General features: G+C 50.3%; 1 protein-coding gene across 1 annotated transcript in view; it reads right to left on the bottom strand.

Annotated features, from left to right (window-relative positions):
* ME3 (malic enzyme 3) overlaps positions 1-14,014 on the bottom strand; it is a gene marked incomplete at both ends in the record, with an annotated part of 199,014 nt that overhangs the window by 15,875 nt on the left and 169,125 nt on the right. The window contains one exon of the mRNA XM_082844916.1: positions 5,080-5,189. Within this exon, the coding sequence (XP_082701042.1) occupies positions 5,080-5,189 (110 nt within the window). The remainder of the gene's footprint in view (positions 1-5,079; positions 5,190-14,014) is intronic.

Below are 14,014 nucleotides of genomic sequence, written 5' to 3'. Positions count from 1 at the left end.
TTAGTGTGTGTGGTAGGAAAGGAGCAGCAGACCGCTGACAGCTGGAAGTAACCCCTGGTGTCTTGTAAACAGGACAAACCAGCTGGACAGACTTCAGAGCTGGGCCACTCCTCCCCATCTGCCCCCTTCCTATCGTGGCATCTGAGCCCCGGGGTACTTTGAAATATTCTGCAAAGCGGGTGACCACTGCCCAGTGTCCCTCCCAGGCCCTGGGGAAGGGTGGGGTCATCCTGGGGCCTGCGGAACAGGTTTGGCCCTGGGTGCGGTATCCTGGGGGAGGTGAGGTTTGAGTCCTTAAGGACAAAGAGAAATTAGCCGAGAGCAGAAGAGAGTTCTAGGCAGAGGGACCAGCACATTCAGAATCAGAATCGGCAGGAAACTCACAGAACTAATTCAATGGGCTGGAAGAATAGGCTGGATGTGGAAAGAGGAAAGAGGTGAGGTGGGCCCCTGCCTCCCTTCTCAGGCTTTCCCAGGCCTGCGCTCACACTGGTGCCTCTTCTCACCTCCACCACAGCCTCTCTGTTTTGGGTCTCAACACTTCCTCCTTCCCCCTGGTACATGTGTTGGGAGCCTCCTGTGCACCAGAGGTATCAGTACCCGGTACCAGAACTGAGTACGGTTACATGCCTCTTCCCGCGCTACATCACTGCAGCCCTTACAGCTACCTGGTGCCAAAAGCAAGGGTGATGATGAAAACGCTTAACGATGAGTTAGCATAGTGCCCATCCAGCCAGGATCAACGCTGGCCTTAGAAAGGCATCCTGATCTTTCTGGCAGTACTGGCTGAGCCTCCCTCATGGCTGTGGATACTATCATGTCCATTTTACAGATCAGGAAAAGAAGACTGGGAGGATTTAAGCCACTTGGCCAAAGCCCCAAAGCAGAAAAGTGGGGATTCAGACCTAGGCTTGTCTCAGTCCAACATCTGACTGTTAAGAACTCTGGCTCACAGATGAAAACTTGGAAGTATGAGGGGCGACCACGGCCTGACATACCACACAGGCACCCTGACTGGCCGTCTGCTCTCGGGAACGTGGCCGGACTCGAGGGCAGTGCAGGTCCAGGGAGGCCTGCTGGGGTGGGAGGATGCTCTGAAGCTGACAGGCCAGCTGGGCTTTGCTGTCCCCAGCCACACTGCGGGCAGCTAGCCGTGGAGGCCGGGGGCCTGTGCTCACCAGGCCAGCAGTATCCCGGACCTGGCTTCTTGGGAAGGACACAGCTGGCCAGTCCTCCAGCATGGCCATTCCTAGCACTGTTCCCCTTCCAGGTCTCTCTCTCCTCCGCTAAGAGCCGGGATGCTTCTGTGATCCCAGCTGAAACAACAAAAGTCACCTGAGCCTCTCTGCCTTTTCCAAAACTCCTGAAGAGGCTTCCAGCGATGAGTCAGTGCACGGGCAGCCCTGCTCACCGAGAACCAGCCTGGGGAGGCCGAGGCTTCCCACCGGTCTGAGCTGGGAGTAGGGCCGGGGCCGGGGCCGGGGCGGGGGGCGCGCGGAGGAGACCCTGGCAGCCCTGGGGAGCTCTTTACCCTGCCAGTGCTGGGGCTTCAGAGGCCCAACCCTGTGGTCGGCCACGTGGGGTTGGTGATTCCCAGGAGTGTGAAACAGCAGGACTGCCTGGGAGACAGTTCATCTTGTGCCCGAGCTTCTGCTTGCCACCAGGCAGGCCCTGCCCTCACGGAGCTCCGTCTGGTGGGGACCCTGAGGCCTTTAGTCGTATCTTTCCTTACTCCACCGAGGATGTGAGGCTGCGCTGGCATTCATTTCATGTGGGCAGCCTGGGCCCACCCCCCGCCATTCTGGGGTGTTCCCTGACCACGAGTCCTATTGCGGGGGACCGGGCCTGTCCCCAGCAACCACGTGTGGTTTGGTTTTGGTGTCTGTTTACCACTGTGATTCCTCCCACCCTCCCCCTTCTCCCAGTTCTCTCCAATTCTGTGCATGCAGGCGTTCCTTTCTACCACTGTGATTCCTCCCACCCTCCCCCTTCTCCCAGCTCTCTCCAATTCTGTGCATGCAGGCGTTCCTTTCTATTTTTGAGCATGGCTATGTAGTTTCATGTTTCTTTTTCCTCTGCTCTCTACCTTGTATTTGGAGGTAAGGGGGTCAATTCTAGCATGAGCTTAATCTTCCACGTTGCCCCATTAATCCCGGAATTCCTCACCAGTCTGCTAATTGCCCACCCGGCACTGAGAGTACACATCATAGGCTTCTGGTTCTGGACCCATCACTAACCAGCTGGCGACTGTGGGCCAGCCCCTCCCCGTCCCCAGGCCTCATCGGGGGGTCTGTGAACTGTGGGAGTTAGAGGAGAGGATGGGAGGGGTGAGGAGAGCAGTGACACCCACACTTCCGTGGGGTCCGGAATTTAATCCTCACCAAGGAGACTCACGGCACTGCCTCACCTACGAGGGAGCATAGGCAGCCCGACGTCATGGACAGACAGTGAATTCCGAGTTAGAAATGACTAGGTTCTAGCCCCAGCTTTATGTCTGTTAGGCTGTGGGAACGTGGAGCAAAACTTAAGCCTTGAACTTCAGTTGCCTCATCAGTGACGTGAACAGCAATGTCCGTCCTCCCCACAGGCGGAGGGGGTGAGGCCAGGAAGCTGTGAAATAGTGTGGATGGAAAACACTTTTCTAGCCTAAAGCTCTGTGTTCATGCCAGCTGGATTACTTGGCACAGTTTGGGTTCCCTGGGAAGCAGATTCAGAGAGATGTGAAGTGTTCAGGATGTTACGAAGAAGTGGCCTTGGGATCAGCACACCTGTGCCAGGGAGGGAGTGGAAGCAGGATGGAGTCGAGGCTGGGGAAGCAGGAGAAGCTGAGCCGCGATGCGGTCCCCAGGGCCTCAGCCAGCCCCGTGGGGAGCCCTGGAGTTAAATGTGCCCTCAGAGCTGTCCTGCACTGGGCCAAAATGGTTGAGCTTCTATATTCCCTGATCACCTGGTGATGCCGTCCTGGCAGGGCAGGACCGTGGTCTGCCTGATGCTCCAGCCAGCCCTGCCGCCAGCTGGGGCAACAAGTCCTTTCTTGAGGGAAGATCTGGGCGGTGCTGTTGATCACACGGCCACGCCTAACGGTCAGGTTGTCCCGATCAAAGACTCGATATTATAGGGCTCCTGCCATTATAGTACAATTTGCCAGCTCTCCTCATGCATTTTAGTTTAATGACTTTAGTCTCTCATTTCTGAGAAAAGAATGGGAAATTCCTCCTCTGTTTGCCGTGGGACCCAGAAAACCATTCCATCTGGCTTTGCCTGGCAGTGAAATAGACTCTACCGGAACTGGATATCAGCAGGACCTAAAAACTAACGAATTGATTTAATTTAAGAAGTTGTGTGTGTGTATACATGAGGGCGTACACACGTGAAGATGTATATATGTCTGCGTGTGAGCACATGTGAGGTGCATTTCTGGGTGAGTACATGTATGACGACCTGGACAAGAGAGAGGCTTCGGGGGCAGGTGTCCAGTGTAGACACACCCACGTGAACAGGTGGGTGCTTATGAGAATCCCAATTTGTGCAGGTGGACCTCGTTCATTCATTCTTCAAACATTAGTGAAGCATCCACAGCGTGCCAGGCACTTGTGCTGGGGCTGGGAAGTGAGAAGAGAAAAGATGTGGTTCCTGCCTCTGGGAGCTTATTGTCTCCTGGGGAGACAGACAACTCAGTGCAGGCATGTGGGGTACAGTGCGGTAAGAAAGTTGACAGAGGGGGGCACAGGAGGCTGTGGAGGCACCCGGTGTGCACCCAAACCAGGCTGTCCCTTCCCTGGGACAGGAGACCCCGGAGCTGAGCCTTGAAGCGTGAGTAGGAGTTACTGAGCCAAAGATGATGGGGAAGATTGTCCCAAGCTGAGAAGCAGAGCTTTCAACGTGCAGAGGGAACTGACCCAGAGGGAGGTCACAGGAGTACAAATAAGACAGGGTTGGTGATATCTGGTAGGATTAAGCTGTGAAGTGCTTAGAACCGTGCCTGATGAATAACAAGTATTCAGCTCTAAACCTTAGCTATTTTTAACCTGGACCTGGATCCTCCTAGGTCTGTCTTACTCACTTGATGAAAACTGTGACCTCTTTGGGCCTCATCTGCAAAATATTGGCCCATCTTTAACTCCCAGGGACCAATACCTGTCCCCTACCAACCTGTTCTGTTTTACATGACATGGTTCCTTGAGTTGAAAAGATCTTGCTTGCCAAACTTCATTTGTTAAATAATAACCTACATGTCATCAAGGTTTCCCCTGGGCTTTATAAAATACTAGGAATAACTGGCAATGCTCCTTCCTGAGAGCTCCTGGATCAGGTGAGATAATCGCTGAGAAGCCACCCCTCCTACTCCAGTGTCACATGCTGGCATCTCCACAGCAAGAAGCAAATGCCTTCAGATATTTCTGGTCCACAGAACAGGGAGCCAAGCTGACCCTGAACTCGAAGATGCTTCCCATTGACTTTTGGAATGTTCTGGGGCCTCGGTTATCACTGTGAGAAGCACTCATTCCAGCCAAGTTAAGAGAAGGCCTTATCCTGACTCCCTGACAGTGATATGCCTTGTGTTTGGAAAATCCAAGAGCGAGCTATTGTGGCTGGCGAAGGCCACTTTTATGGTGATTGATGCTTTGGTCTGACGAGTCCTATGCGCTGGTACTTTCCACATATTAGCTCTTTAAATTTTCACACTAATCTTCCAAGGTAGTTACTATCATTCCCAATGAATAGATGATGAAACTGTGGTTCAGAGACGTGATCTGCCCATGTTCAACCAGCTAGTAAGTCACAGCATTGTTGAAAATTTCTTTCATATATCTAATCACCAAATTCTTACTTTTCTCTGAAGCAGTAATCATCTCCATTTTATGGGTGAAGAAACTGAGAATTAGCAAAGCTATGGGACATGTCCAGGGTCACAGAGCTGAGAATTAGCAAAGTGAATCTGGATTTACTGCTCTTTCTTCAACAGCTGCTGGCAGCAAACCGGCTATGAGGTGGCCCCTCCCCACCTGGGCACCCAGGTGAGCCTTTGTGAGGAGGCATTCGTCCTCACGGCCTTTGTCAGGAGGGGTGGAAACTTACCTTGGATGTCATCGTTGAACATGCAGTACTTGTTGCGGTATTTGTTGAGAAGGCGGAAGGCATTGGCATTGGCAAAGTCTTCAAACTGGATGAGGCAATTTATTCCAAACCTGTGGAGAGGGAGAGGAAAGAGCATGAAATTGCCTCCCCGAGCTGACGCCTGGCAGGTCCCAGCCTGCACTGGGGAGCAGGGCGGTGCAGCCCAGGGGTGGGTGTGGGTGTGGCATGGCTCATTCACTGGGGTTTATGCCACCTGGCTGGCTCCTGGACTCCTGGCTCTGCCTGCCCCATTATGATTTAGTTATTTAGTTTTAATTGAAGTAGAGCTGATTTACAATGTTGTGTTAATTTCTGCTGTACAGCAGAGTGACTCAGTGACACATACATACATTCTTTTTTTTTGAAGATTTATTACTCATTTGAAAATACTTCCCATGTAATTTAAAAAAACTATATATATATATATATTTATTTATTTTTGGCTGCGTTGGGTCTTTGTTGCTGCGCGGGGGCTTTCTCTAGTGGCAGCGAGCAGGGACTACTCTTCGTTGCAGTGCATGGGCTTCTCATTGCGGTGGCTTCTCTTGTTGCAGAGCACGGGTTCTAGGCGTGGCGGCTTCAGTAGTTGTGGCACGCGGGCTCAGCAGTTGTGGTTCACAGGCTCTAGAGTGCAGGCTCAGTAGTTGTGGTGCACGGGCTTAGTTGCTCTGTGGCATGTGGGGTCTTCCGGGACCAGGGCTCGAACCCGTGTCCCCTGCATTGGCAGGTGGATTCTTAACCTCTGTGCCACCAGGGAAGTCCCATACATTCTTTTTTATATTCTTTTCCATTAAGGTTATCCTAGGAGATTGGATATAGTTCCCTGTGCTATACAGTAGTAAGACCCTGTTGTTTATCCATTCTAAATGTAATAGTTTGCATCTACTAACCCCAAACTCCCAGTCCATCCCTCTCCCAACCCTCTCCCCCTTGGTAACCACAAGTCTGTTCTCTATGTCTGTGAGTCTGTTTCTGTTTCATACATAGATTCATTTGTACCATATTTTAGATTCCACATAAAAGTGGCATAGTATGGTATTTGTCTTTCTCTTTCTGACTTATCTCACTTAGTATGATAATCTCTAGTTGCATCCACATTGCTGCAAATTGCCTGCCCCATTATGGACGAGGATGGGGCAGAGAGTAGGGGTACGGAGCCTGGTGGTCAGCCAAGCCCATATCATTGTCTCTAATGTGGGCTGGTGACTCCCACGGGCTCTGGATGGCAGACCCCAGGGGTGCTGGAAGGGCTGAGATGGGGCTCCGCCTCTCTGTGGCCTGTGGCCATCTGAAATCCCAGCAGAAAGCTCACTCCAAACCCAAGTGCATGCAGACAGCCCGGCTCCTCTGCCACTCAGGCTTGGGGAGCCTCTGCAGCCTCCAGATATCTCCCTTGGTGGATCCTGAGTCCCTCCACCAGAGACTCTTCTGGGTTCAGGCATTATTCCCTGATAAGATACTGCGAAGGTTGGGAAAGGCCACTGCATGAAGCCACTGTCATCCACTAACACCTTGGTGAGGGTGTTCTCCATGTACAGGTAGAGCAGGATCAGTTGGTAAGCTGGTTCAGAATGCAGAGCACCGGGCCCATCTCCCAAAGACTCACTCAGTGAGTTTAGGGGTGGGGCTCAGGAATCTGTATTTTTTCCTCCATCTTTACTGAGGTATAATTGACAAATAAAAATTGTATGTATTTAAGGAACACAGCAGGATGTTCTGATACATGTATACATTTGAAATGATTACCACAATATCAAGCTAATTAATACATACATCACCTCACACTGTTACCATTTTTTTTTTTTTTTTTGAGGGGTGAGGACATTTAAGATCTACCGTCTTAGCAAACTTCAAGTGCATGATACAGTAGTAATTATGAACTTCGGTCACCATGCTGTACAATGCATTTTCAGTGAGCACCTCAGATCGTTCTGATCCTGTCTGGAGAACTCAGAAACACTGCCTTGGTGGGTAAAGACAAGGCCCATTAAGCGGCTTGAGTTGTCTTATTTAAAATCTACACTAGAATTGCCTTCTAGATTTCAAAGTCAGGAAAAAGTTTGTGTTTCCTAAAAAATGACTGGATTGGTAACCTGTGTTTCCTGTTAACACTGGGCGTCAGGAAGCTGACAGCTGTCTTCTTCCCTTTAACGGTAGGTTCCCTCAGCTGAGGCTCTCTGCACACACCCTCCCCTGACTCTATTCTGGCTCTTTGATCCTGCTTTTTTGGGTTGTACTGTGTCTCTCTCTTTTTTTTTTTTTTTTTTGCGGTACGCGGGCCTCTCACTGTTGAGGCCTCTCCCATTGCGGAGCACAGGCTCCGGACGGGCAGGCTCAGCGGCCATGGCTCACGGGCCCAGCCGCTCCGCGGCATGTGGGATCTTCCCGGATCGGGGCACGAACCCGCGTCGCTTGCATCAGCAGGTGGACTCTCAACCACTGTGCCACCAGGGAAGCCCTGTATTGTGTCTCTTATTGGAGTCTTTCTGAAAGCAAGTGTGATGTGAATTATTAAAAATTACTTAATCCATGGGCAGAAAAAGGATTTCATCTCATGGACCAATTTGTGACCAATAGTATCTGTGGTCATGTTCATTGAGAAAAAAATGCCCTGACTGATCAGCACAGAGTGTCTGGGCATGTGGTAGGGAGAAGTGCCTGCCATTCCCAACTGTGTGAACTGGAGGCCTGGGACCAGCTGTGGAAAGAAAGACATACGACCTTGTTGGAAAAAGTGGCTGGGGCGCACATGTGGTGGGCTTCCTGTGCTGTCGGGGCATCTGTCTGATGAGGCTGGTGGCTGTGAGGGGGTGAGTAGCACTGAAGTGGCCCAGAACACATTTTTTTCCAACCTCTGAGTTTTGTGCATGGCATATCCTTTTTTTCTTTTCAGAAAATGTACCCATTTTTTGGATGCATTGCAACTGCTCTGCATTTGACTATATTATGTAGAAAATACTGAAAGTACAAACTACTTTGTAAAACCAAAGACAAACCTTGAATCCAAAGATAAACTATGTTTTACACAATGGGCACTTTTCCCGTAGTTAGTATTAAATTTTAAATATCTATTCCTTTTGTTAAAATGATTACTTTACATACTCCCTGAGCACATCTGCATTACAAACATAGCTCAGTAATTCTCAGAAACTGTTTACAGAGGTTTGTTGTAAAAGGAAACACACCACCAGAAAAGGAAGGAAGCAAAAAAAGTACAGTAGAAATGCCAGTGGGCAGGCAAATATTTGCTCCTACCATGGTCCTTCCAGTTGGAGCTGTCGGTGGGGGGATTTGGAGACAGGTTCATGTCACAGGGCCCGAAATGGAGAGGCAGCAACTTGCCTCAGTCCAGTGCTGAGCTCTGGGCTTGGGTCAGGAGGCTCGTGGGCCTGACCTGGTTCTGCCCCTGCAACCGAGTGTCACTTCACTTCTCTGTTCTGCCTCAGTTTTCCATCTGTCAATGGGCATAATATTTGCCTGGCCAACTTTGCGGCTGTGGTGAGGATTAAAAGCTGGGGGTGATTTTTAAATTGTAAAGTGCTAAACACGTGTCATCCTGGCCACAATTCTTATTCCCAGTCACAGAGCAAGTGCTGGTGGGGGTAGTGGTAGGGAGCTTGCAGTGTCTCCTGACCCACCATCCAGCCCTCTTCTCCTTGTACAACGAATAGAAATGGTTTAAAAAAAAACAAAAAAAAAACCCTTCAGTGCACAATTATAATGCTATGTTCACCAAACCAACATTTACTGTGAATTTTTGTTCAGGGTGTGAATTTCAAGTATTTGGATGGGGAGGGAGGAACAGAATGTCTTTGGTTGTCGGTGACCTTTTGATATATAGAATCCTCACAAGACTCTCAGTGTTGCTCCCGCACTGGCCTGGAGCTAAAATGCTGAAAAGGTCAGACGACAAAACAATGTGATGCACGTCGTTTCTCCTTTCTCTCACTCTCTGTCTCTTACATACACACACACACACACACACACACACACACACACACACACACACACACACACACATACACACACACACTTGACCTTTAAGCAACACCACTCTTAGGTTAAAAAATAAGGCAGGGATTATAAATAAATACCTTTGTTCAGTGCACTATTATTCTTTCATGGCAAATTCAGTTTCACGTAAGAGAACCTTCCCAGGGAGGAATTTGATGAGATACAGAGTAAAATCTCATTCATTCAAGTCGCTTTAATCCTAACTTGGAATTGGATAAAAGGCTATGTGCATCTGCCATCCAATAACCTAGACTCAGAGTTTCTTGACCTCCTTGTAGTTAATGACCTCCAGGACCCCCACCCACCTTGGATGCCCTCCCCATGGCTGCTCCCTGGACCTTTCGTCACCAGGAGCCGCTCCTACTAAAATTTCACACTGTGCGTTTCAGTCTCTGACCACAGCCTCTGCTTCCACCTCCCTTACTTCCACTATACCTCTTCTTCATCTCCAGGGAGACCTTTGGGCCCTTTACCACTTTTTCCTGGTCCCTTGGCTCCTGACTTATGGCTTTTCACGAAACCACACCACTAACTATCCAGTCTGAACCAAGGCTGGTGACTTCAATTGCTCTATTTGCATCATCCATCCATTCCCTCTGCCCATCCATCTGCCTGTCCATCCATCTATCCACAAGCATCTACTGAGCACCCACGATAAACCCATACTGTAGTTGTTCAGTAAATGTTTTAGGAAGAGCTGGGTACATGAAGGAGTTGGTGGAATTTTAGTGTGAGTTTTCCTGCCAACTTGTTAAACTAATTAAAAGCCAATTAAGAACAAAAAAAATTTCAAGATGAAAATTTTAAAAGCTTAGGTTACAAAAAACCTTTTCTCAATTCATCCATCTATATCCAAATACAGGATGCTGGACTTTCATCATAACACCAATTTAAATGTTAACTATAACTGCCTTACATATTCATGAAAATACTTCTACCAGTGATAACAGTAACAGAAACAGCTAATGGTTATCCACGGTGCTGGGCATCAGGCTGAGTTCTTTGCATGAATTATCTCAACTAATCTTCCCATGACCTTATGAAGTAGGTAGGTGCCATTGCAGAGAAGGAATCCTGAGCTGCAGGACGTTCGGTTATTTGCCCCCGGGGTTATTTATTCTCCTGCAGTTGGAAAGGGGTGGAGCTGGAATCTGAATCCAGCTCTATCTGATGACAGAACTTAGTTTAGTTTTAACAGCAATATGATTTTGTAAAACATAAAGTGAAGTAGATGTTAAAGTTAGGTTTCTTTCTCCAATGAGAAAAACGGTGCCACGTGGTGAAGAAAACGCTGAACAGGGGGACAGGAAAATCATATTCTCCTTCTGTCTCTGATATAAGCTCTGAGTCTTGGGTGAGTCCCCCTTCTCTCTGGGTCTTAGTTCCTGATCTGAGAGCCTCGCGGGGGAAGCAGGAGCTCCTTAACGTAGGGTTGGAATAGATACACTAGGAGCGTCACTGAGATGTAAGTCCAAAGTAGGGAGGTCTGACCGTTCCTGGTAAGAGCAACGTATGACAGGAACATCAGTATTTTCGAGTCCTCCTTGAGCTGACCCAGAGCAGACCGGCTGAGTGAGCAGGGCGGAGGCGGCCACTGTCCAGGTCGTACAGCTGGAGCAGCAGCCCCTCCAGAGGGGCCCCGCTCAGGCCCCCTACTCAGGGCTCTGGGCCGTTTCCTGACTTCAGTGCCAGCAGTTCATCGCTGACCTTCCATCCTGCCAGAAGCTGCCCCTCACCCGGGCAGCTCCTGTTTGTCCCCTTCTGCACTTTTGAACTCTTCACCCTGAACTGGGAGGGGCTGAGGAATATCTGCTGCTTCTCAGGGGAGAATTCCTGCAATGGAGAAAGAGGCGCCTTCCCAGGCCGCACACGGAGCTGCCCAGACTCCTCCACCCTGGGGACTCGATGGGAAATGGCCTTGGCGCTGCCCTAGAAGGCGTTCTAAGGCCGGGGCTCACTTAAAGCCGCAAGGCCGATGGGTGGATGTTAAAAGGCTTCTTCCTCCAGCCCTCAGGCAAGAGGAAGTCTGAAAATGGTGACTTGTGCCTGGGAGCCCTAGGGAGCTGTGTGTGACAATGTGACGACGGAGCCGGGTACCCGCCACCTGGGATGCAGCCTCCCCAGGGTAAAGAGATTCTGAGATGGTTGCTCTGCCCTTCCCCCCAGCAAGCTGACCAAAGGCTGCGTGAGAGATGCGGTGAGACCAGAACATTCCATGGGCTGTAGACCTGGTTTCTTTGTTCTGAAGGTCAGGACCTGCCATTCTTTCAAACACGTGGGTCTGACCTCTTTCAGGCCTGAACAAACACAGGGCACCTGGGAAGAGCAGGTGAATTTGCTCAGCCTGCCTCCAAACAGAATGACTAAAACCTACCACTCATTTCCATGGCAGCCCACTCCATGCCCCTAACAAAACACACACACACACAAGACCCCCCAGCAGAGTGCATGGTGAGGACATCAGTTATACCCAGTGGAAAACTATTTCTTTTGTTTATATTGTCCTTCCAGGAATTAGAGCTGAAAGAATCCCGAAAGCTCTAGGTCTTTGTTTTTATTTTACACATTCCATTAAACTCTACTCCCTTGAGATGCTCTCAGAAAGAGGTCCCATGGCTCAAACCATTTGGGAAACTCTGAATGTTCATATAACATATACAATGTGTATGAAAGATTCTGAAAAGTCCTGCATTAAGAAGTCTGTTTAACTCAGCATTTTCTAAACTTATTTGACTAGAGACCTCACCCTTCTGTGTCCCACCCTCTCCGTTTATATGAGCACAGTTTGACAGACACAGCTCTCTGCAGAAAGAACTTTGCAGGGGCTGGGTGGACTCAGGGCGAGGCCATCTCTCCCTGGGATTCCTGCAATTGTTATTTCTGGCCAGGATCCTATAATAACGGATCTCACCTCCTCCAGCTTTATTTCCCTTCCCCCAATCCATCCACTGTATCTTTCTAAACACAAATCTGTGCAATTTCTTTTCTTAAAATCCTTACAGCGCTCCCACTGCCTTTGGGGTTGTGTTCAGACTCCTTAGATGGCGTTCACTTTGGCCCCAACCTTAATGCTCACCCCCTTCTCATGTCTTCCGTCGCCTTGGGCATATCTTGCTGCTTCCCAACCACTGTGGGCCCTTGCACTGCTCCATGTCTTTGCTCAGGTGCCCAGAGGGCCTCATTTTACCCTGGCCAACTCCTACTTAAACGGTAAGGCCCTGCTGAAATGTCATGTCTTCTAGGAAGGCTTCCCTGACCCATCGATTTCCTTACCCAGGGTAACAGTAATTCTTCTCTTTCCTGGGCTGCCTTGCTACTCTGGGCGTATCTCTGCTAGGATACATCACATTGCATCACAATTATTTATTGACATTTCTGTTTTAATTATTAAAGAAGTGTATCAGGCAGGGTCTCCCCTTTGTGCCAGGAACTCTCCTAGGTATGATATAAATGTTCAATTCAGCAAACATTTCTAAGTGTCCACTGTGAACAAGGGACTGTCTTCCCTGCTAGATTACAAAGGCAAGTTCAAGAATTTCAAGTCTGACAGGGACACAGGAAAATAAAAAAAGCAGGTGCAACATACTGTGACAAGGGTAATAATGAAGGTATGTCCTAGGCATGTGGGAGGCCTCCAAGGGGGCAATCAGCTCTTCTGGGAGAGGCACTGAGGGCTCCACAGAGCAGGAGACCGAGGCTCGGCCTGAGGGAGAGCAGAGGTTCAGGGGCAGACTGTGCAGGTGGGGGGGTGGGGGGGAGGGAGAAGGGCACCTCAGGCAGAGGGAACAGCACATGCATCTGGAATGAGAATGGGGGGGCCTTCCTGGAGCTGCAGGAAAATAACCAGAGCTGGGAGAGGGGTGAAGAAGGGGAGATGTGGGGAGAGCTGAGGCTAGGCGGATTTCAGGGGCCACCCCTTTACATGCCTGTGTAAAAGAGCCTACACAGTCGGGGGACGATGGGGACCCACCGAGGGGCTTCGGGCAGGAAAGTGGCCTGTGTTTTAGGACGTCCATTCTGCAGCAGAGTGGGTGATGGGATGGACTAGCTGGGAGGACATCCTGGAGGCACGGAGCCCCCGTGAGAGACCGTGAAGTGCTGGGGCGAGGCAACAGGGACCACGAATGAGAGGAGGGCGGGGTGACAGATGTGAAGGCAGAGGGTGGGCAGTGGAGGGAGCTTTGGGGCTGCGCAGGTCTGGAGCCATCACTTACTAAACGTGTGACCCCAGGCGAGTTATTTAATCCAAATTTCAGTCTTTGCTGATAAGACAGCGGGATGATAATACCTCTCTTGCAGTCCTGCTGTGAGAATTAAATGAGATAATGTAAATAAAAAGCCTGGCACGTTGCAGGCACTGAGTCCATGGAGGCGATCGTTCTTAAGGGCAGGATTTAATCACGTGCAGGACATGGAAGATGAACGAGGAGGAGCCCGGGATGGGGGTGGCGGCATCTGTTGGTCGCCAAGGCTGGGGACAGGGAGGGACAGATAACCTCGCTCCGCAAGACAGGCTTGGCCCGTGCTGAGTCTGAGGTGCTGGCACGTCCAAGTGGACGTGTTCATGAAGAGCAGATGCTACATGAGGCTCAGCAGAGAGGAACGGGGAGTGCAGAGTGTTGTGAGGGTCTCAGGCAGAGCGTGTGCACCGAGCAGGGAGCAAGGCCAAGGACCTCGCGCATACCTGCGTCCAGGGAGCAGCAAGGGGCGGAGGAAGAGAGTCTAGAGAAGGAAAGTCAGCAGGGGGACCGGCGAGGTGGACGGTGGCAGCCGCCACAGGAGCCGCATGACAGGCTGTGGGCAGTGTCAGCTGCTGCGGAGATGTCAACGGAAACAGGGATCTGGAAGTGTTGGCGGGGGGCGGGGAAGTGATGGTCAGAAG

The sequence above is a fragment of the Leucopleurus acutus genome, assembly GCF_964270905.1.
Source record: "Leucopleurus acutus genome assembly, chromosome: 8".
NCBI classification, from domain to species: Eukaryota; Metazoa; Chordata; class Mammalia; order Artiodactyla; family Delphinidae; genus Leucopleurus; species Leucopleurus acutus.
The sequence above is the reverse complement of the archived record's forward strand: the minus strand, read 5'-3'. Positions and strand labels throughout refer to the sequence as shown.